The 24,052-nt window shown below is 47.7% G+C and overlaps 1 protein-coding gene and 1 pseudogene across 1 annotated transcript in view; both read right to left on the bottom strand.

Moving 5' to 3' along the window:
- PLEKHM1 (pleckstrin homology and RUN domain containing M1) overlaps nucleotides 1–21,702 on the bottom strand; it is a 54,299-nt gene extending 32,597 nt beyond the window's left edge. The window contains exons 1-4 of the mRNA XM_032163930.2: nucleotides 21,564–21,702; nucleotides 13,746–13,834; nucleotides 9,217–9,464; nucleotides 6,096–6,722 (exon numbers count right to left, since the gene is read on the bottom strand). Of these exons, the coding sequence (XP_032019821.1) occupies nucleotides 6,096–6,722; nucleotides 9,217–9,464; nucleotides 13,746–13,793 (923 nt within the window). The 5' untranslated portion in view covers nucleotides 13,794–13,834; nucleotides 21,564–21,702. The remainder of the gene's footprint in view (nucleotides 1–6,095; nucleotides 6,723–9,216; nucleotides 9,465–13,745; nucleotides 13,835–21,563) is intronic.
- Nucleotides 10,370–10,416, bottom strand: LOC116476014 (U7 small nuclear RNA; annotated as a pseudogene).
- Nucleotides 21,703–24,052: the final 2,350 nt, after the last annotated feature.

Below are 24,052 nucleotides of genomic sequence, written 5' to 3' on the forward strand. Positions count from 1 at the left end.
CAGCCAAACACATGGTTATGTGGGCAATCATATCCCCAAACATGGTATGCAGCAGAGCCTCCTCCTCCACAGCACAGGGAGTAGAGGTGCCAGGACTCTGTGCCCTGGGGCAGGGACTAGGAGAAGCGAGGGCTAGGCAGGTTTCCTAAGCGAGGTCATACTTTGTTCCTGTGCAGGCACTGGGACAGCAAGGGGAGGTGCAAGGACTGGTCCCCTCAGAGCTGGACTAGATGTGGAGACAGCAAAGCCTCACATCCCCAGAAACTGCTGCTGGAGCTCAGTGTATACCAGGTGTGTGAGGGTGGATATGAGTACACCTGAGATGTGTCCCTGCTCACTCTCCATGGTGGGACTGCCACTCCCTGTCTCCTCCGTGCTGCTTCCTGGGGCCACAGGGAGCAAATGTTACTGCCTTGGTACACGTGCATGCACACACACACTCACATATACACACTGCACAGAAACATGCCCTGGGCCCTCTGGAATGTGCACTGACTAGCAACTGCTCCTCCCTCTCCTGAGGCTTCTGAAGATCCAAGCTCCATTTTGAAAATAAACCCATTTGCTATCTCTTCTGCTTATAAAACCAGGGGAGCATGTCATGGGCAAAGCCAGGTTCAGGTGGCCACAGGCTGTCTAAGGCCCCAAAGCCTCCATGCATCTGCCCTGATGGCTTGGACTGGGTCCAGAAGATACATGAAGCTCTGCTTAATTTGGGCTTATGGAAATGAGGATTTTAGAATTCAAGTTGCTTACCTGAAACTTGTCTTCCCAGTGAGCTCTGCACCATCTTAACCCCAAACAACATTTCAAGACATTATAGTCAAGAATAGGTGGCCAATCCATACATGTATAAGTAACTGATTTTGACTGGGTGTGGTGGCTCATGTCTGTAATCCCAGCACTTTGGGAGGCTGAGGTGGGTAGAATCACAAGATCAGGAGTTCAAGACTAGCATGGCCAAGATGGTAAAACCCCATCTCTACTAAAAATACAAGAATTAGCCAGGCTTGGTGGCAGGCGCCTGTAATCCCAGCTACTCAGGAGGCTGAGGCAGAGAATTGCTTGAACCCGGGAGGTGGAGGTTGCAGTGAGCCGGGGTGAAAGAGCGAGACTCCATCTCAAAAAAAAAAAAGTAACTGATTTTCAACACAGACACCAACACATTTTAATGGGGAGGGAATAGTCTTTTCAACAATTGTGCTGAGATAAGTGGATAATCACATGCAAAAGAAAAAAGCTGGACTGCTATCTCACATTGTATACAAAAATTAACTCAAAGTGGATTAAAGACCTAAAGGTAAGAGCTAAAACTGTAAAACTCTTAGAAGGAAAGAGAGGTATAAACTTCATGTCTTTGGATTAGGCAATGGTTTCTTAGATGTGAGATCTACAGCATAAGAAAGCAATAAAAAATAAATTGTAATCCCAGCACTTCGGAGGCCAAGGCGGGTGGATCACCTGAGGCCAGGAGTTCGAGATTAGCCTGGCCAACATAGTGAATGATGAAAATACAAAAATTAGTTGGGCGTGGTGGTGCGCACCTGTAATCCCAGCTACTCGGGGGGCTGAGGCAGGAGAATCACTTGAACCCGGGAGGGGGGAGGCTGCAGTGAGCCGAGATCACACCACTGCACTCCAGCCTGGGCAACAGAGTGAAACTCTGTTTCAAAAAACAAAAATAAAAAATGCTTGTGTGGTTTTTTTTTGTTTTTTTTTTGAGACTGAGTCTCACTCTGTCGCCCAGGCTGGAGTGCAGTGGCGCCATCTCGGCTCACTGCAAGCTCCGCCTCCCGGGTTCATGCCATTCTCCTGCCTCAGCCTCCCGATTAGCCAGGACTACAGACGCCCGCCACAACACCCAGCTAATTTTTTGTATTTTTTTTTTTTAGTAGAGATGGGGTTTCACCGTATTAACCAGGATGGTCTTGATCTCCTGACCTAGTGATCTGCCCGCTTCGGCCTCCCGAAGTGATGGGATTACAGGAGTGAGCCACCGTGCCTGGCCAAAACGTTTGTGTTTTAAAGGATACTATCAAGAAAGTAAAAAGACAACTCAAAGAATGGGGGGAAATATTTTTAAATTATACAGAAGGGCCTATTATCCAGAATATATATAGAACACTTACAAATCAACAATAAAAAGACAAATAACTAAATTTTTAAATGGGCAAACGATCTGAACAGACATTTCTCCAAAGAAGATATCCAAATGTTTGATAAGCACATGAAAAGGTACTCAACATTATTAGTCATCAGAGAAATGCAAATCAAAACTACAATGAAATACCACTTTATACCCACTGGGTTGATTATAATAAAAAAGACAGAAAATAATAAGGGTGGGCAAAGATGTGGAGAAATTAAAGCTCGTATATATTAGTGGTGGGGACGTAAAATGACGCAACTACTGCAGAAAACAATTCGGTAGTTCCTCAAAAAGTTAAACATAGAGTTACATATGACCCAGCAATTCCACCCCTAGGTATGTAACTAAGAGAATTAAAAACATATGTCTACCCAGGCTGGGCGTGGTGGCTCATGCCTGTAATCCCAGCACTTTGAGAGGCTGAGGCAGGCAGATCACCTGAGGTCAAGAGGTCACCTGGCCAACATAGTGAAGTCTTTTCTCTACAACAAGTACAAAAATTAGCTGGGTGTGGTGGCAGGCCCCTATAATCCCAGCTACTCGGGAGGCTGAGGTAGAATCGCTTGAACCCAGGAGGCGGAGGTTGCAGTGAGCCGAGATCACGCCACTGCACTCCAGCCTAGGGGACAGAGAAACTCCGTTTCAAAAAATAAATAAAATATAGAATAAAATAAAATACAACAATACCATCAATTGAGCACTATTGATGCCTCTGTGCCAGGGACCATTCTAAGTACTTACATCTAAGTACTTAAACCCTCCAAACTATACCTACGCCATCCAGTGATGATTATAATACAGATCCAATCTACACGGAAGAAGCTATTCAGGACAGTCAATTCACTAGGCCAACTGCAATTTGGTTTCTGCCAAACAGAACCGCTTTATATTAATAAATTTCATTTTGAATGTTGTGTCTTTTATGCTTTTCTTTATGTTTAATTTGTGGATGTTTTGATTTTATATGTCTAATGATAAGCACAAGGAATTTATGTCTAATTTAAAGTTACAAATATTTAAATAATGTAATAACTTTGATGAACTCTAAGTATGGGTGAGAACATTTTACCCTTGAAATATACACTTCAAGAAATGCTGGTCTCTGTGGATGCTCAAGGACTAACTTCAAGGCCCAGCTCTACAAATGCTGGTGCTGGCTGTGTGTTTGTGCATCTGTGTGTCTTACATTTGCCAGTTACTCACACCACTGTCTGGCATTTGTCTATACATCCTGACCCTTGCCCCTCCAGTTTCCCCACAATAGCCGGGACAACACTTCCTGCACAGAGAGGATGGTTACTGATTCAGTGACCTTAAGCTGGAATTTTCCAATCACAAGACATATGAGATAAAGGCGAGACATATGACAAGGGGATGGCTAGCTGGTCTGCAGAGGAGGCAGACACACAGGAAGGACTGACAGGTGAGTGAACCTAGGTCATGCCCTGTGCCCAGATCACACTGCAGGCCTGTCATGCCATGGTCCCAGTGGTCACGGGAGGCAGAGATTGTTCCTCCCCAATGTATTCTATCTAAATTCCTCCATTTAACATTTGAAAACTCCACCTAATGTGCTCAGAAGCCATTTCTGGGCCTATGAGACAGTCTCTTATATGTGTTTGACTAACAAGCAATGTGCCTGACCTTCCTGGGCTTGTAAGTGGTGGAACAGGACTTGAAACTAGGTCTGCTCCAAGCCCAGTCCATAACACCACCCAATGCTGGTGCTCTTTCCATGCTGGGTAAGAACCCTGGAGGGACCTCAACCAAGGCGAGGGCACAAGACGAGTGGAAAGAAGGTCCCAAACACATGGGACCTTCTTTTCCGCTGATGCAACATGGATCCAACTGAAGGAGGCTTTTAATAAGAAGTTCTCATTTTCCACCTATCAGATGAGCAAATATTCCAAAAGTTCACTAATACCATCAGTTGGCAAGGCTAAGAAACAAGGACATTCCTGGTGGAATGTCCATATTAGTCTATACTTTTGCTCAGCAATTTTGCTTCTGGGAGTTTACTGAACAGAGATAGCTATGCAGAACTAAAAGACCACGTACACAAGGTTATTTATGAAAACACAGGCCCCAGCACCCATTAAATACTGGGCTGATTAAGTAAACTAAGGTACATTCATACACTAGAACAATATGCAATAGAAAAAAAAAGAATGAGGCTAGGCGTGGTGGCTCACGCCTGTAATCCCCAGCACTTTGGGAGCCTGAGGCAGGAAGATCTCTTGAGCCCAGGAGTTCAAGACCAGCCTAGGCAACACAGTGAGACCCCCGTCTCTATAAAAAATAAAAATAAAAGAACGAAGAAGCTCTGATATGAAAAGATCTTCTCCAAAACACGATATAGAACAGTGTGTATATACTGCCTTTTTAGGGGAGAAAGTAATAAATAAGGAAGAAATTTTAAAAATCTTTTTTTTTTTTTTTTTTTTTGGGACAGAGTCTCACTCTGTTGCCCAGGCTGAAGCGCAGTGGCACAATTTCGGCTCACTGCAAGCTCCGCCTCCCGGGTCCACACCATTCTCCTGCCTCAGCCTCCTGAGTAGCTGGGACTTCAGGCGCCCGCCACCACACCCAGCTAATTTTTTGTATTTTTAGTAGAGATGGGGTTTCACCGTGTTAGCCAGAAAGGTCTTGATCTCTTGACTTTGTGATCAGCCCGCCTCGGCCTCCCAAAATGCTGGGATTACAGGCGTGAGCCACTGCGCCCAGCTGAAAATCTTTATACTGGTATTTGTTGTAGATGCATTTAGAAATCTGGAAGAATATACAGGAAATTGATTATTATGGTTTTAGGGGTGGGAGGAAAGAATAGGGTAGAGGGAGAACAGGAATGGGAAAGGCTTTCACTGTATACGTTTTAGATTTTTTTTAACCATAAAAAGATTAAGCAAAATTTTTTTTTTTTTTTTTTTGAGACAGAGTCTTGCTCTGTCGCCCAGGCTGGAGTGCAGTGGCGCGGTCTCAGCTCACTGCAAGCTCCACCTCCCGGGTTCACGCCATTCTCCTGCCTCAGCTTCCCATGTAGCTGGGACTACAGGCACCCGCCACCATGCCCGGCTAATTTTTTGTATTTTTAGTAGAGACGGGGTTTCACCATGTTAGTCAGGATGGTCTCAATCTCCTGACCTCGTGATCCACCTGCCTTGGCCTCCCAAAGTGCTGGGATTACAGGCATGAGCCACTGTGCCCAGCTGCAAAAAAATTTTTCAAAGGCTGTGCAAAGAAGGCTCTGCCCAGTTCTCTCTTCAGCCTAGTTCATCTGCCCCACATACTCTTCCACACATCTGTCTGTCCCCAGCTGTCCACCACCTCCTGCATGCAGCACTCAGGTCCTGTGGCCCCCAGGAGGTATTCTGTGAAGTCACACTCTTATGCATTATGTTTCATCTATTTGTTGGCAGTTTTAAATGTACTCTGACCTATTAGTTTCCTTCCTTCTAGATGAAGACAACAATATTTTACACTGTGCCTTGTAGAGACTAAGTATCTTGTTTTTTTGTTGTTATTGTTTGTTTTTAGTTTTGGCTTTATTTTATTTTTTTAATTTAGAGGTGGGATCTTGCTACATTACCCAGGCTGACCTCAAACTCCTGGGCTCAAGCAATCCTCCTGCCTCAGCCTCCCAAGAGCTGGGATTTCAGGCATGAGCCACCGCACCCGGCCAAGTAACTTGCTAAAAGTCACCGGGGCAGAGCTGGAGCCCAAACCAGCTCTAGGCTGTTCTAAGTCCACTTTCTCCACTATGCCTGTATTTCCTGCTATAGTTCCCAGCGACTCCAGTCCCTGGAGAAGTCGATGACTCCCTTGGCTTTCTTTAATTACTAATAGAGTTCAGGAACAGACAATCACATGCTATGGGAAGAAAGGGAGGAGGAGAGGAAAGAAAGGAGGGAGGAGAGAAGATGGGAAGGAGTGGGGGCAGGGTACTCACTCTTGCAGAGACCGGTCTGAGTCCTCAGCATTTGCTGTGCCCAGGTCTGAGTCGTAGGACATGGGCTCCTCGCAATGGTCTGGACTCTTGGAGCCATTCTCTTGGAGTAAGCAGCTATCAGAGTTTAGGCTACAGGACAGCTGGGATGAACTGGCCGTGTCCAGGCTGAGGGAGGAGGCAGTCAGCTTCTGGTTCCTCCGTATCTTATGGCCCGAGTGATGGACTTCGATGTCCTCAGAGCCTGAGGAATGGGAAATGGAATCCAGAGATTCCTTCCGCTGTAGTTCTGCACCAGAGGTAGAGAGAGGGTCCAGCTCAGAAAGCGGGCAAAGCCCAGACAGGGCCAGTGGGGTGAGCGTCCACTCATTTAAGATGGCAGACTTGTAGGAGAGTTCGAAGGACAAGGACGTGAGGCCCTGCAGGAAGCTAAGGAGGAACTCGCCCTCCTCAGCATCCCGGAGCAGGGCGGTGGGCTGATAGTACTCATGCAGGCGGGCCTGCTCCTGCAGCAGCAGCTTCAGGTAGCACTCCATCAGGCCGTCGTTCAGGGCCAGCCGCAGCCATGCCCGGCAGCGGCCCACATCCGTGTTGACAAACGTCAGGTGCTCCAACTCTGAGATGATGTGTCTGGGAAGGGAGAACAGACGTGTTTCAAGAAACTACTCCAAATCACAGAGATGTGCTTTTATCCACTGGTTAGCAGGAACCAGGACTAACCACTGCAAATAGATACAGGCATGAAAAAATATTGGGTAATATTGTTTTAGGCCAGATGTGGTGGCTCACGCCTGTAATCCCAGCACTTTGGGAGGCCAAGGCAGGCGGATCACTTGAGCTCAGGAGTTCGTGACCAGCCTGGGCAACAGGACGAAACTCTGTCTCTACAACAACAACATAGCCAGATGTGGTGGCTTGCACATGTAGTCCCAGCTACCCAGCTACTCGAGAGGTTGAGGTGGAAGGATAGCTTGAGCCTGGGAAGCAAAGGTCACAGTGAGCGGAGATTGCACCACTGCACTCCAGCCTAGGCAATAGTGAGCGGAGATTGCACCACTGCACTCCAGTTATAATAATATATATATTATCATATATATTATAAATATAATATTTTATTATATATTATAATAAAATATATTATTATATATTATAAATATTATTGTATATTATAAATATATTTTATGTATATTATAAAATATATTGTAATATATTATAAATATATATATTATATATATTAATAATATATTTAAATATATTATTATATATATTATATATAAAAATTACTATATATATATAATATACTTATATAAATATATAATATATAAATATATAAGTATATTATATAATATATAAATATATAATATATAAATATAAATTATATATATTTACATATTACATATATATATTTTTTGAGATTGGAATTGTGAAAGGTAATTTCCATGTTCATTCCAACTACCACTGGGCCCCTGACACATCTGCTCATCCAAGGCATGCTGTCATTGCTCCTTAAGTGCAAAGTCCTTGGAGCAGTGAAGATGCAGGGTAAAGACATGGTCCCTGCACTCAGGCACAAGGGACTGATGAAAAAAGGCATAAAGGGTAGGAAATCAACAACCCTGTAAGAGGATTGGGGAGCGCTCCAATTATAGCATGTTGTGGAAGAGTGGGTGGTTTGGTTGCAAGGCCAGGAAAGAGAGGGTCTTAAATATCAAATCAATAAGGCAACATGGGGCAATGGCCCCACACCCAGCCATGCACAAGAATCCCCTGGGGAACTTGAGCAGGATACAAGTTCTGGAGCCCCAACCTAGTGAATCAGTCTCCAGGCTAGCATCTGGGAGCCTGTGGGCTACAGATTTTTGTTTAGAAAAGTGACTTGACCACAGTCATGCAGACTGCAGGGTAGATGTTCTGCATAAGGAGATCAGACCCCAGGTGTACCAAACTCAGTCCCGGAATGCCTCAGTCTGATGTACATGCCCCTCTGAGCTACCACAGTCCCTGGCATGGGTTTATCTCCTCCATGGGAATGTAGACCGCACTCTACTACGCTCAGTGAGTAGCTCCAGGGAGCTTCAGCTCAGTAAATGTTGACCAGATGATGGACTCAAGGAAAGACAGAGTGAGATAAGGGGTATAAATAGAAAGCCAGTGTCACCCAGGAAAGAAGAACGTGAGACAAGGCAGTGGCAGTTGGCATGGAAAGGAAGATTAGAGACTGGCAAGGCTTCTTTTGGGCTGAAGGTGGCATTTAATAGTCCTTAGAGGCACAGTGCCAGCTACTTGCTCAAAAGCCCAGACAGTTAGGGGCCAAAGAGATTAAGTGTCTCAGGGTGAATATTCATATGCTTTTCGTGATTCCACTCTTTAATAAAAATAACCCCATACCTCCTTAAGAGATAACATTAATGGCTGGGCACGGTGGCTCATGCCTATAATCCCAGCACTTTGGGAGGCGGAGGTGGGCGGATCACAAGGTCAGGAGTTTGAGAGCAGCCTGACCAACATAGAAAAACCCCATCTCTACTAAAAATACAAAAATCAGCTGGGCGTGATGGTGCGCGCCTGTTGTCCCAGTTACTCAGGAGGCTGAGGCAGGAGAATTGCTTGAACCTGGGAGGCGGAGGTGCCAGTGAACCAAGATCGCGCCATTGCACTCCAGCCTGGGTGACAGAGCGAAACTCCGATCCCCAAACTAAAAAAAAAGATTTACAATTCGGATTTGAATAATCTAAGGCAGGGTCAGCAAACGTTTTCTGTAAAGGGCCAGACAGTAAATTCTTTAGGCTTTGCAGGCCACACAACCTCTGTTGCAACTATGTAACTCTGCCCCAGTGTGGCAAAAAAGGCTGTTCCTGCTAAAGGTGACCAGTCCCAGGGCTCAAAGCAGCCACAGGCTCTTGCCTGAGTGCTGAGGGTCTCAAGATCTGCTGGCACACTGGCTGGGAAGCTTGGTCTAGAGATAAGCCTTTCTAGAAGACACTTTCAACCCCTACCTCACCCTATCTCTATGCTAGAACATAGGGCACCTCTGTTGGCTTCCTGAACAGCTGGGGAGGAAAAGCCAAGTGTCCCATACTCTGCTGCTCCTCCGCAAAGCAAAACCTCTACAGCTAAATCTCACTTGTGGGTGACAGCTTTCAGGAGGGGCCAGAAGACAGGCTGGGGCAGAGGCTTCTGGTGGGCACTTTTCTTCCTTTTTCCTCCGGCCTCAGCTCGGATGTGCTTGGCGTGCAGGCCATGGATAAATACGGCCTCCAGGGCACTGCACATGGTGTTGGCATCTCCGTCTTCACTAGTGACCACCGTGTCCAGGGACACGTACTGCTTCTGCAAGGCCTTCACAGATCCCACCAGCTTCTTCTTGATGACCTAGGCAGCACCACACAAAACACAAGCCTTTAGGAGAAAATCCTATGGAGAGTTCCTAGAGTGTAATCCTTTACCTGGTGCCAAATACATGTGCAACCACATGCACACACATCTATGGGTGTGTCTGTAGATTCCTTCTGCAAAATTAGCACATTGTTAACTACAGCAAAGAAAGATAAAGCATAGAGAAGAAAAGGCAAATCACACACACTACCCAGAGATAATTACTGTTATTGTTGTTTCATATGTCCTTTAGTGTAGATACTTTTTGTTTTTTAGACTAAACTTAAGTGAACTTAGAGCCATAGAATTTGTGTTTAAATATTGGCCCCATCATAGCTGCAGTGATGGGAGCTTGGGTAAGTCCATCTAGGACAAGGGTGGGGCTTCCCACCTTTTTTACATGGACAAGCTTCTGTAGAGAATCAGTAAGCCAAGAGGCAAAAACAAACCAAAAAAACCCCATACTGCTTTAGAACAACAAAAACACGAGGAGAACAGGAGCATGGTTTACGTTAAGAAAGATCCTAGGCTGGGCGTGGTGGCTCAAGCCTGTGATCCCAGAACTTTGGGAGGTCAGAGGCAGGAGGACTGCTTGAGTCCAGGAGTTCAAGGCTGCAGTGAGCTGTGATTACACCACTGTACTCCAGCCTGGGCAACATAGCAAGACCTTGTCTCAAAAAAAGAAAGATCCTAGGCCTGGAAGCCAGAGGACTAGGCTCAGTCCCAGCTGTCCGTAACCAGATGGGCCTCCTCAGACATTCCATTTAACCTCTTTGAGCCTCAATTTCCTTATCTGTTAAAGTGGAAATAATACTTTCTGATCTATAGTACTATAGTACTATGAGGATTCTCCTGAGGACAGGACTACTTTTTTTTTTTTTTTTTTTTTTTTTTTTTAGAGAAGTGGTTTCTGGTGAAAACCAGAAAACCTACTAGATAAATTCTAAAAAGAGGCTGGGTGTGGTGGCTCACACCTGTAATCCCAACACTTTGGGAGGCCAAGGCAGGCAGATCACTTGAGGTCAGGAGTTTGAGATCAGCCTGGCAAACATGGTGAAACCCTGTCTCTACGAAGAATGCAAAAATTAGCCAGGTGTGGGCTGGGCGCGGTGGCTCACGCCTGTAACCCCAGCACTTTGGGAGGCCGAGGCGGGCAGATCACAAGGTCAGAAGATCGAGACCATCCTGGATAACACGGTGAAACCCCGTCTCTACTAAAAATACAAAAAAATAGCTGGGAGTGGTGGCAGGCACCTGTAGTCCCAGCTACTCGGGAGGCTGAGGCAGGAGAATGGCATGAACCCGGGAGGTGGAGTTTGCAGTGAGCAGAGATTGCGCCACTGCACTCCAGCCTGGGCGACAGAGCGAGACTTCGCCTCAAAAAAAAAAAAAAAAAAATTAGCCAGGTGTGGTGGTGAGCACCTGCAATCCCAGCTACTTAGGAGGCTGAGGCAGGAGAATCGCATAAACCCGGGAGGCAGAGGTTGTACTGAGCCAAAATCGTGCCACTGCATTCCAGCCTGGGTGGCAGAGTGAAACTCCATCTCAAAAAAAACAAAACAAAACAAGACAAAACAAAAAACATATATATAAAAGAGCTGAGTGTGGCACTAAGACTAGTGTTTTATTCATCCTTGTGTCAACAGTTGGCACTATGCCTGGCACATAGAAATACTCAATAAATGTTTGTTAAATGAATACACCACAAAATGTACATAGAGTGTTTTGGAAATATAGAGTAAAAATTGAGCATAATTATAAGTATGTGAAAATCACAAGTGTTTGGAAAAGGACTGGAAGGGATTAAAGAAAAACTGGTTTGAATTATTGGGTGATAGGATTATGGATATATATTTTAATTTTTTATTTTGATTTCAGCCAAAACAATAAATGTTAACATTCTTTGAAAAGTTAAATTTGAAAAAATATAACAGCTTTAATGAGATATAATTCATATACCATAAAATACACCCATTTAAAGTATACAGTTCAATTGTTTCTAGTATATTCACACAATTGTGCAACCATCACCACTATCTAATTTTAGAAGATTTTCTGGCCGGGCACGGTGGCTCACGCCTATAATCCCAGCACTTTGGGAGGCCAAGACAAGTGGATCACCTGAGGTCAGGAGTTCGAGACCAGCCTGGCCAACATGGTGAAACCCTCATCTCTACTAAAAATACAAAAATTAGCCAGGCGTGGTGGTGCACACCCGTAATCCTAGCTACTTGGGAGGCAGAGGCATGAGAATCGCTTGAACCTGGGAGGTGGAGTTTGTGGTGAGTCAAGATCGTGCCACTGCACTCCAGCCTGGGCGGCAGATTGAGACTCCATCTCAAAACAAACAAACAAACAAATAACGATTTTCATCACCCCAAAAAGAAATACTGTATATTAGTGATTGCCAGGGGCTGGGAGAAAGGGGAATACGAAGTGAATGCAGTGACTAATCTATTTTCTGTTTCTGTGGCTTTGCATATTTTGTACATCTCACATGAATAGATACCAATACAACATATGACCCTTTGAATCTGACTTATTTCACTTAGCATATTTTCCATCATGCTGTAGCATGTATCACGACTTCATCCCTTTTTATTGCCAGAAAATATTCTGCTGCATAGATACACCACATTTTATTCATCCGTTCATCAGTTAATAGACATTTGGGTTGTTTCTACTCTTTTGCTATTATCAATAATGCTGCTATGAACATCCATGTACAAGTTTTTGGGTGGACTTTATATTTCTAGTTCTCTTGGGTATATATCTAGGAGTGGAATTGCATACATAACCCTATGTTTAACTTATCAAGGAACTGCCAAACTATGTGCCAAAGTGGCTGCACTATTTTACATTCCCACCAGCAATATATGAGTTCCAATCTCTCCACATTTTTGCCAGCACTAGTTATTGCCTTTTTTATTACAGCCATCCTAGGGGATGTGAAGTAGTATCTCACTGTGGTTTCAATGTGCATTTCCCTGATGTCTAATGATAATGAGCATCTTTATTGGCCATGTGTGTATCTTCTTTGGAGAAGTGTCTATTCAAATCCTTTACCCATTTTATAACTGGATTATTTGTCTTTTTATTGTTGAGTTATGTGTTCTTTATAGGTTCTGGATACTAGACCCTTATCAGATATTTGATTGGCAAATATTTTCTCCCATTCTGTGGGCTGTCTTTTCATTTTCTTGATAGTATCCTTTGAAGCTCAAAAGTTTTTAATCTTGAAATAGTCTAATTTTAAATGTTCTTTTAAATGCAAGATGTTATTAGTATATTATATTTTAAAAGTACATACATACTTCGTTCAGTTGAGCACCTACTAGGTGTTGGGTTAGGGTATATGGGGAGAAATAAGGCATACCCTCAAGAAACGCATACCCTCATGGAGTCAGTTTGTGCAGCTGTTGTTAGAAGGCTGAGTTGGCCAGGGTTCTGCCCTAGCTCTGGAGGGTCCTGGGGTGGGATTCGGCAGGCACTGGGGGTGGGAGAGTGAGGGTGCAGAGGGGAGGGAAGAGCCTCTGCATGAAAGCCAGCTGGGAAACAGGTGGAGCTGGACTCTCCTGTGGCCAGGATGGGGAAAAGCATGTCTCTCAGGGCTATAGTTTCTTTCAAGCAGAGTTCTCTGAGCTGGGAAGCAGCAGTGGGGAGGAAAGGGAAATCTTGGCTTCTCCCCGAAAGCCATCTCAGGATGCTGCTAAGGGACCAGCCCCAAAGCTACCTGACTTCCTGCCTCTCCAAGAGAACAGAGAGCTCCATCTGGAGTACCCAAGATAGCCCAGAAGGGTGCAAAGGGCTGTCCAAGAAAAGGTCCTAGGGGGCTCCAGTGAACTGCTCACAAATAATTATATTTAGAATATCCTAGAAAATGGTAAGTGTTCAGATACATGTAAGTTACCAATTTACCCCCATTACTGAAACAACAAACCAGTGCCTGGGAATATCTGTTTTCCACCCATTCAGTGCTTTGGCCAGACTGTGACCAAATCATGGCCTATGGGCAGAGGGCTGAAGGGCTGAAGGGAAATCCTTGGTCTTCAGGTTACTGATCTTAAATTCCCACTGCTTTTCATAAATCTCCATCTTATCACCAATAAGGTGATCTAGAAAGGACAGGGTCTCCTCGGAGCCTGCTTATGCTGTAACTTTTTCTCAACCTGGTCTCTCTTGCAGGACAGTGCCCATTCATTTCGAAGTGAGCCAAGCCAATGATACAACTGTCCCTTGCAGCCCTTCCCCACCCTTGATCCTCCCTTGCCCACCTACCGGGATAGCAGCCTGGGGGTCCAGTCCATTCTCCACCACTGAGAGCATCTCCACTCATGCAGCTGCTCCCTCAGAGAATCACATGACACCTGAAGAGACAGATGGCAGCCAGATGAATGGGCAGGCAACTCCCCGCCAGCCAGAGGCCATTCCCAGCAAGCAGTAGGAGGTCAGCCTCTCTTACTCAAACTGCAACCAAAAAGGCCTTTGAGGAACACAAAAGTAAAAACTGATAATAGATTTGAAGGAAAGAAACATGGAAGGAAAGCCCAGGGGGCTCAGTCCTTGGGAGGCAAGGAGTCCTGGGTGCCGGGGGTGGGTCCACCCCAAGGAGTGGGTGGTAAGGGCGCTTCACATCAAATGCTGCCCAGAAAGCCAGGGCCCTGTAGGATCGAAACCTGTAGGCAGGGAACGACAGGCTGATTCAGATACGGAGCTGTAGGTTCGAGGGGGAGGCTGCAGCTGAAGGTGGCAGGAACCCACTGGGACCAGGAAGCCAGGGGCTCACAGGCTCACACATCACATTCAGGGGCTGGGTCCTGCAACACCCTGCCCCCACCCCTCACTACTGTCCCAGTCCGATGTCTGTCAGCTCAGCAGTAAAAGTACAACTGGAACGGCTTCAAAAGGGAAGGGCTCCCTTGCTACACTTCTGCTTCTCATTTGGGCTTCCAGGGTCTGGCTTGAGCAGCACAGACAGGGACTTGTCTAACCGGGACGACCACGAGGTCTCATCGCAATTTGCCACTAACCAGGGAGGCATGCACAGACCTCTCAGATGGAGAATGTGTAAACGCCTATCACAGGGCCCGATATGTACCTGTACCTGATATGTTGTACCTGGTATCTGTCATCCCCGTGGAGTGACCACCTAAACCTACAGACCAAGAATGTCATCGCCTAAATGAGTATGCAGGAAGAGTTGAAGTCAGTGAGTGGTTAAATCCGTCAGGGCTGCCGGCTTCCTCCTGGGAGTGGGTGGGGTGGGGTGGGGTGGGGACTTACAGCCTGAGCCTGAGGGGGCTGCTGGCTGGCTTGGTCCTACCCCAGCAACTTGGACAGACCTGGGCTAGGCAGGCACATTCACATGTAAACAAATCTCTAGCGAACACCTGGCTGAGCATCACGGGAACGCAGGGAAAGGTGATGGCTGTCTCAGCTCTCAAACAATCACCGCACAAAGAAGTTAACAAAACCAAGAAAAGTTAAATGGGCTCGATTCTCTTTATATATATTGCCTAACTTATAGCGCTAGGACTGCTGTTTTATTGTCTCCACTTGACAGATAAAGAAATGGCAGCTGACCCAGGTCAAGGAAGTTCCTGAGGTCCTAGGGCTGATAAGTGGCCTGACTCCACCACCAGCCCCCAGGAGGAAGCCAACCCTAGCCCTAGGAAAATCTGATTCCTGAGTGAGTGCTGTAAGCCAAAAATAAAATTCTAAGCCCCCAAACTGCGTGAATGGGCCCCCCTTGGCCAAAGTGATTTTGAAAAAACTGAAAACTGAGTTCAGGCCATGACAGGAAGTGGGGCGTGGGCCATGCCTCATCCTAGCCTCTCCCTTTTGGAGCTTAGACACAATTGACCAGCATTAACATTAAAACAGAATCCTAAGACTGACAGAACAGACTCTCGGCAATTAAGATACCAACTCCAACCTGATGCTGGTCTACCATCACATGGGAGATAACGGGCCCTAAGGAAATCAAAGTATCTTACCCCCAAGTATATTTTTTACATAGTTTGGAATGGCCCTGCAAAGCCATCTCTTGTGGGGAAAATTTATATCCTGCAGCGATTCCCTTCCCTTTCTAGGCCGTTTCCTGATTTACAGGAGATTTAACTAAGAGTCTGACACCTTAGAGACATTTACCATCTATTCTCTTGAAGGCTTCATCTGCATAACATGAACCTTGGCTTTCACAACCCACCTTATCTTAACCCCAAGCTTTTCTTCTGCTGACTTTAACTTTTTAGGCAAAGTTTAACTTTTTCAACCAATTGCCAATCAGGAAATCTTTTAATCCACCTTACCCTGCCCCCACCAATGTATACCTTACATATATTAATTTATGTCTTTGCCTGTAACTTCTGCCTGTAACTTGGATAAAAATCAAGCTGTACCCCAATCACCTTGGGCACATGTTCTCAGGACCTCCCAGGACTATGTCACAGGTCATGGCCCTCACATTTGGCTCAGAATAAACCTCTTCAAATATTTAACAGAGTCTGGCTTTTTCATCAACAGTGCCATCACCTCAGAGCTAGGATTCCAGGGGTAGTCTGGGAAGACCCTTTTGCTGGGGGCCGGGAACAGGGGGTGCAGGGGAACATTAAGGCCAGTGTGGCAGGAAAGGTTTCCTGGACAGTCCTGGAGCAGCAGGAGGTTTGGAAAGCAGACAGGCAGGCTGGCCCTAAATGGTGGAAGGTGCTCCGATTGGATCTCTGGCTTCTGGGGATAGCAGAGGGCAAACATGACACAGGGAGTCAGGACCCAGAGCCAACCTCCCTAAGTCAGACCCCTCAGGAGGAAGCAGGTGTGTATGGAGGATGGTTCCTGCAGACCCAGTAACAGGCCGGGTGCTGCAGATGGCCAGAAGAGCCCTCAGTCTGACTGCCTCACCCTTCACCACAGTCTGCTCCCAGCTACCCAGGGATTCTCAGGGCCCTCCTCCGGAGACCAGTTCCACATTCTGGCCATGGGGTGACAGGAAAAGGCGGTTGTATGCTGCAGTGACTCTGCATCTAGGGTCACTTCCAGAAACAGGCCTGGTCTTGAGGTCATACTCCTTCAAGGCTACCCTTTTGCAGCTCAGCAGGCCACGTCTGGCTTCTCTGGCTCCGAAACCCTAGGCTCCAATCCCAATCCACAATTTCCAGTGGCCTGAGGCCCTCAGGCCCACCCTTCTAGACAGCCCAAAGCCCCAAAGTTGCCCTTCCCTTAGCCAGCTACAGGGCCGGGACCCTAAGGACTTAGACCCAATAATTTGAATTATAGCCCAAGCCCATTAAGACCTCATTAACTAATTAGCTGAGAGTAATAGAGTATTCACCGGGAGGGGCAGGCCATTGGTAAGTGAGTGCTCTGGCCAAGTAACAGTATGCTAAGAAAACAAAATAGACCAGGTGCCATGGCCCACACCTGTAATCCCAGCACTTTGGGAGGCCAAGGCGGGAGGATCACTTGACGTCAGGAGTTTGAGACCAGCCTGGCCAACATGGTGAAACCTTGTCTCTAATTTAAAAAAAAACAAAAATTAGCCAGGCATGGTGGCCCATGCCTGTAATACCAGCTACCATACCAGCTGAGGCAGGAGAACCACTTGAACCCAGGAGGCGGAGGTTGCAGTAAGTCGAGATCGTGCCACTGCACTCCAGCTGGGGCAGCAAAGCAAGAATAAATAAATAAATAAATAAATAAATAAATAAATAATAAACTGAAGCTGGCTGGGCGCGGTGGCTCACGCCTATAATCCCAGCACTTTGGGAGGCCGAGGCGGGTGGATCGCGAGGTCAGGAGATTGAGACCATCCTGGCTAACACGGTGAAACCCCATCTCTACTAAAAATACAAAAAATTAGCCAGGCGTGGTGGTGGGCGCCTGTAATCCCAGCTACTCGGGAGGCTGAGGCAGGAGAATGGCATGGACCCAGGAGGCGGAGCTTGCAGCGAGCCGAGATTGTGCCACTGCACCCCAGCTTGGGCGACAGAGCGAGACTCCGTCTCAAAAAAAAAAAAAAAAATTAATAATAATAAACTGAAGCTAAGAGAGACAGGGCCAGACAAGAGAAGGGTCACTTGGCCTAAAACAGAGTCAGAAATGCCACAAAATGACTGACAAGAGCTCAGAGAAATCCAGCAGAAGAGCCACTTGAAAATTCACAAGATAGGACTGAGCCTCTGGGGTTCCGGCCACAATGCAGGACACCTCTGTTTGTAGGCAGCCATAGCACCCCACCTATCCGTATCTGTTCCATCATGCTCAGGGAGGCAGGGCTCAGATGGTCAGTGACATAAGAACTCACGGCGGGAATCGGAAGGAGGCTTTGTGTCTCTTGACTGTGGGGACAGCACTGCGTCACCCACCCTGGTGGCCCAGATTCTGAATCTACCATCCGATGGAACTGGTTCCACTTTCTGTCCTCAAAATGCTCTTTATTGACACAAAGAACCAAACTGAAGAGAGGTGTGGCTTCAAGGAGACCTACCTGAAGGGAGTAAGGCAAAGCTGGGCAACAGTACCAAAGGGCTCTTGAACATGACGGGTGAAAGCTTAGCAGGGGAGAGGTGACTGGTGCCATTTAGGAAGCCCCAAACCACACCAAGTCTACTGCCACCCTATGTATTCACTCACCCTCACATAGCTCTCCAGAGTGCAGAAAGCAAGCTTCTCTGATGTCCCTCTCTAACCTCATGTAATTCTTGCCGCAATCCCGTGAGAGACTGATTATCCCTGTTTTACAGAGGACAAAACTGAGGCTCAGTAGCAATGGGCCTCGGGTAAGGGACAGAACTCTCTGGTTTCTTCATCCCAACTCCTGCATCTTTCCCTGGACCAAAAGGCCTCAGGTCTTTGGCTCAAATTCAGGCAAACTATTACTTCTTCTTTAGAGGTACTCAGAAGCTCCATTTCATCACAGAAGTTCTAAAACCAACAAGAAATAGTTCTGCCAATCAGGTTTATAGCCCCAACCAGCTGAGCCCAGGTCCTACCAATGCTCCTAAAGTCTCAGAGCTATACTTTCTTAAATGTTCCAACATAGTTAGGAAGGAACAGTTCCGGATGGTTTCCTGCATTATACTGCCTGGCCTTCTCTATATGTCCAATTTCACTTCCTCCAGAGATCAAGGAAGCAAAAAAAGAGAATGACTTGGATGAGACTTACGTTAAAAGAAGAAAGGGATAACCTGGTTTCACCACTCTCAAAACACTCTACCATCAGTGAACAGCAACCTCTTCTCTTGAGGGACTTCTCAGCCACTCCCCATGGCCTTCTCTCCACTGCCTCAATTGTGTAACTGGCTGTTCAGAGCCACAGCCTGGCTTTAAGCCATCCAACTGCTTACCAATTGATGAGTCATGTTTTTTCAATTGGAAAAGAATGACAAAGTTATCCTCTGATTCAGAAAGGCAGCTGATTTTTCAGGCATGTGAGTGCTGACTGAGGAAACTGCACCTCTGTCCACCTGAGGAAAGTTGGATTTCTGTGATGGGTGGAGTGGTGGGGGTTGGAGCTTTGAAGCAATTAAATACCAGATGAAGGGTGAGAAACTTCTAGCTTGTGATTCCCAGACTCAGGGCTAGTGGATGAGGGCAGAATTGTGGAGTCAGTGAACACTGGCTATCTTTCTTTCCTCCCTCCTTCCTTCCATCCAATATCACCCAGCTTCCCTGTATTCTTGTCCCACATCCCAGAGGATTCTGACGAGGACCAAACTCTGAATGAATGAAAACAGCACCGTTGCCTGACCCATTCACCACTGTATTTCTAGTACCTAGAACAGTGCTTGGCACACACTGGTGCTCAAAAAATAAGCTGTTGAATGAATTGATTAATAAAATAAAAACAAGGCATGGTGCAAGTACCTCCACTTCACACACTGTGGGAAGTTGGGGTATATAACTCTTAAGTGCTGGGGCAACTGTGGAGCTCCTGTCATTAAGCCAAGCTGCCAATAAGGCTGAAAACAACTTAAATATACTGCATATTAATGGGAGGACATTGAAGGTAAACAGCATTCACTTTTCAAAGGAATACGACTATAAATGGCAAGCAGAGACAACGTTCTTTGGGGCCCTTTAAAACTGCAATCAGCCGGGCGCGGTGGTTCACACCTGTAATCCCAGCACTCTGGGAGGCCAAGGTGGGTGGATCACCTGAGGTCTGGAGTTGGAGACCAGCCTGATCAACACAGAGAAACCCCCATCTCTACTAAAAATACAAAACTAGCCGGGCATGGTGGTGTATGCCTGTAATCCCAGCTACTCGGGAGGCTGAGGCAGGAGAATTGCTTGAACCTGGGAGGCAGAGGTTGCAGTGAGCCAAGATCGTGCCACTGCACTCCAGCCTGGGCAACAAGAGTGAACTCCGTCGAAAAAAAAAAAAAAAAGAAAGAAAGAAAAAAAAAACCTGCAATCAAATAACCCACCCATCTGACACTGGATCCTCAGGATTCAGAGAAAATGTGTACCAAAAAGCCCTCAGGAAACTATAAATGCTGAGCATGGGACTTGGGTGCCTCTGGACTGTCCTTCTGCCTCAGCTACTCTGAGATAACATGGTTCCCTGTGTTCATGGAACCCAAATGGCCAAAAGTCAATGATCCAGCACTTGCAAGAAAAGAAAGCGATTCAAGAGCCTCTGTACCCACCTAGGCCTCAGCCTCCCCGGGACCTACTCACCTATACTCTTCACAACAGGTAACATTGCCTCTGGCACCCATCATATCCCCTGAATTCAGCATCAGGACTGATCTGCCATCAGCTCTGGCAGGGAGAGGCCCTTACAAGTGCCAAGAAAAGGAACATGAACAATATTCTGTGACCACAGCCAACACCACACAGAACTTCCCAGAGGCTCTCCAGGGCCAGAACACCAACCAGAAGGAAGTGACAGCTTCCATCATTCTGTGCTAAGTGAGCTGAGTAAGTGGTCATCTCTCACCTTCCAGATATCTGAATGATACCTACCATTCCAGCAGCCAGCACAAGTCATTTAATATGAATGCCAGAAACACAATCCCTGAGGACAGGTACAGGAGACCAGATGCCAGGAAAAACCCCCGCCCCACCCAAGAGTTGGGGAGAGCCCACTGCTCCTCCACCCTTATTTACCACCTGAGGCCCTGCACCCGCCAATCATGCTGCTCAGTCTGTAATTGCGGGTCTGAGTGAGCACCTACATTTGGCTGTTGAGGGGCAGCTGGTGGAATTGGCAGGCGACTCTGCACTAAGTTTTCAGGTTGAATGGGAGTTGGGTCGAGGGAAGGAATGGACGCAGAGTTGGGGTGAAGAGTTGCGGTGGGTCAGCGGGGGTGAAAGGACATGGAGATGTCATTTTTAACAAGATTGGGTGAGGGTGGTAGGAATGGAGGCAGCAAGAGTTCGGGACAGTTTGGCAAAGACTTAGGGATGGGGTGTCCTCCGTACGGCAGGAGATGCAAAGGAAGGTATACAGTGGGCTAGGAGACTAAGGACGTGAAGACACAGTTAAGACTTGGAATAAGACTGAGATCGGAGTTATCCAGAAGAAAGCGGTGAGCTCAACAGGGCACCTACTTTGGGGGTGGGTCTCAGATGAGAGGGCAGAGGTAGAATGTTTGGGATGAGCAGATCTTGGGGAGCTGGACAGGAGATGGGGGTGACTGGGATAAGAAAGCTGAGCCAGAAAAGGGGAAACCTGAATGGTGGGTCTCGAGGAGGTGAGCGCGGAGCATCGGGATTACCAGAGGGGTCAGGAGAGAGGATGAGGTGTGTCAGGGCGAGGCGGAGGGACGTGGCCGAGATCGGGGTTGGAACCGGGGTAAAGTGAGGTCACCAGTGAAGCTGCATTTAAACAAGACCGCTGGTGAGGGGATGCGGGCGCGGGCTGGGGGCTGGATAGGCGGAGGGGACGGGGCCACAGCGGCGGTGCAGGGGGAAGGCTGGGTCGGAGCGGGGCGGGCGCGGGCTGGGCAGGGCTGAGGGCTCTGAAGCCGGGCAGTCTCAGGGTAACCAGGGGCCGGGGATCGCGGAGGGAGCGGGAGACCCACCGCCCGTTCGCGCCTCGACCCCGCCGCCCCTCCGCCGCCCTCCTCGCATCTTGACCCCCTAACTCACCAAGCGGAGCGAGGAGCGAGGCGAGGGGCGCTCCCGGCCGCGGCAGCCCCTCAGCCTCCGAGCCGACGATGCGGTCTCTCGGTCACTGACAACAGGAAGCGGCGCCCCCGGCCCCTGACGCCATCACGTTGGCTCGGCGCTCCGGCCCTGCCCCCGGCCCGCGGTGCCAATCGCGCGGCCCGGAGGAGCCTTGGGGCGGGGCCAGCTGCTCCCGGAAGTCCCTGGGAGCTGAGCCCCAGTGCAGATGCGAGGTCTGGAAGGCTGGGGAACCGGGGGCGCCTGCCGGGCACAGAGAGGCGAAGGCACCGGTGTCAGGGGGAACGCGTCCGTTACCGCCCGCCTCCCGCAGATCTGCGTCAAACTAGATCCTGGCTTCTGGATTCCTGACCTCGTTTGGCCTCAGAACCATCTGTGCAACATTGGGGCTGTCACTTCGCCTCCCTCAGTTGAAGAGTTCCCACTTGTGAGTGGGACTAATAACGCCTGCCCTATCTTTGCCTCCCGAGGGCAGCAGTGCAGCCCGTGGGGCGGAGCCCGGGCCCAAATTGGAGCCTCCGCCTTGCGCTTTCAGGATAAAAATAGCTGTTTTGACCACACTTTATCCCAAGGGAACGCCTTGAGGTCCCCTTGGGCACTCTCCAGTGTGTAACTCACCCATTAGCACCGCCTGGCATGAAGCTTAGGGGCCTGGTTATTCTCTTCTAGCCCATGTAGAGGATTTCTTTCTTCCTTTCTGTTTTTGTTTTTGAGACAGGGTCTCACTCTGTCGCCCAGACTGGAGTGCTGTGGCACGATCACGGCTCACCACAGCTTTGACCTCACAGACTAAGTGGTTCTTCCACATCAGCCTCCAAGTAGCTGGGACTACAGGCGGGCACCACCACGCCCAGCTAATTTTTTCATTTTTAAAAAAATTTATAGGCCGGGCGCGGTGGCTCACGCTTGTAATCCCAGCACTTTGGGAGGCCGAGGCGGGTGGATCACGAGGTCAGGAGATCGAGACCATGGTGAAACCCCGTCTCTACTAAAAATACAAAAAAATTAGCCGGGCGTGGTGGCGGGCACCTGTAGTCCCAGCTACTCGGAGAGGCTGAGGCAGGAGAATGGCGTGAACCCAGGAGACAGAGCTTGCAGTGAGCCGAGATTGCGCCACTGCACTCCAGCCTGGGCGACAGAGCGAGACTCCGTATCAAAAAAAAAAAAAAAAAAAAAAAAAACAACTCATTTTAAACAAAGTGGAAAGTAAGGGATTTAGTAGGGAAATCCTTTCACCTTAGCAAAAGGATAGTATACAACTGGCACAGCATGATCCTTGGTGGCTTGGCACAAGCATTCCCTGTCCCCCATCAAGCACATAATGTCCCTCAGTAATTCCACTGCATTTTTGTGCAGCGGCTGTGTGCTGGAGCTGTGGGGAACCCCTCGGTAATCTCTTGTCTGCTTTTTAGGAGCCCCTATCTCCTGGTCTACTCTTACTTCCCAAGCTACCCTGCTTCTTTGAAAGGTCTGCAGGCTTGTCTACCTCTTCTCAGCTTGCTCTGCATGCCTTGGGGAAGCTGCATAAAGCATGGATCATGAAGGAGGGGGGCGGAGGAGAGGGAAATGCATGTTTCCACAAATGGACCATGAGCCATTTGTTTCCACAAACACAAAGCCATGTTTCCACAAATGGACCAGGCAGGCTCCAGATGGGGGAAAAAAAAAAAAACCTTTACATTATCATGTGACTTGCACAAGAAAAAAGGTACCTGCAAAGGGCCAAGGGACCAGAGAGGAGAACTTGAGAGGTATCCTGGAGGAGGCGACTTTTGATATGAGCTTTCTAGGTGAGTAAAGGGCATTGCAGGTGAAGGGACTGGCTGGTAAGTGGCCAGCAGATAGGAATACAGGCTGAGCTCAGGGGAGGGTGCACCCAGAGGTGGGGAGGAAGGTAGGAAGTGAAAAAGGAGGCTGGGCGCGGTGAGTCATGCCTGTAATACCAGCACTTTGGGTGGCCAAGGCGGGTGGATCACTTGAGGTCAGGAGTTTGAGACCAGCCTGGCCAACATGGTGAAACCCCATCTCTACTAAAAATACAAAAATTAGCCAGGTGTGGTGGTGTGCGTCTGTAGTCTCAGCTACTAGGGAGGCTGAGGTATGAGAATTGCTTGAACCCGGGAGGCAGAGATTGCAGTGAGCCAAGATAATGCCACTGCACTCCAGCCTGGGTGACAGAGTGAGATCCTGTCTCAAAAAAATTTTTTTTTAATAATAATAAAACAAAAAATAAAAATAAATAAAAATAAAAGGAAGTGAAAAAGGAAAGGGTAAGGGAAGAGGGCCAGAATGGAAGGGGAGCTGAAGACTGAGCAAGGCAAAGTTGGAGGCCAGTGCAGGAAGGGCTCAAACTATTTGCAAGGATGGTTCACATCCCACTGGTCTGTCAGCTTAGATTTAAAGCACTACCTAGAGTTATTCAAAGCCAGACAGGAGAACCGCAGACATCAGAA

This window comes from Hylobates moloch, unplaced genomic scaffold, assembly GCF_009828535.3.
Source record: "Hylobates moloch isolate HMO894 unplaced genomic scaffold, HMol_V3 SCAFFOLD_10, whole genome shotgun sequence".
Taxonomy (NCBI): domain Eukaryota; kingdom Metazoa; phylum Chordata; class Mammalia; order Primates; family Hylobatidae; genus Hylobates; species Hylobates moloch.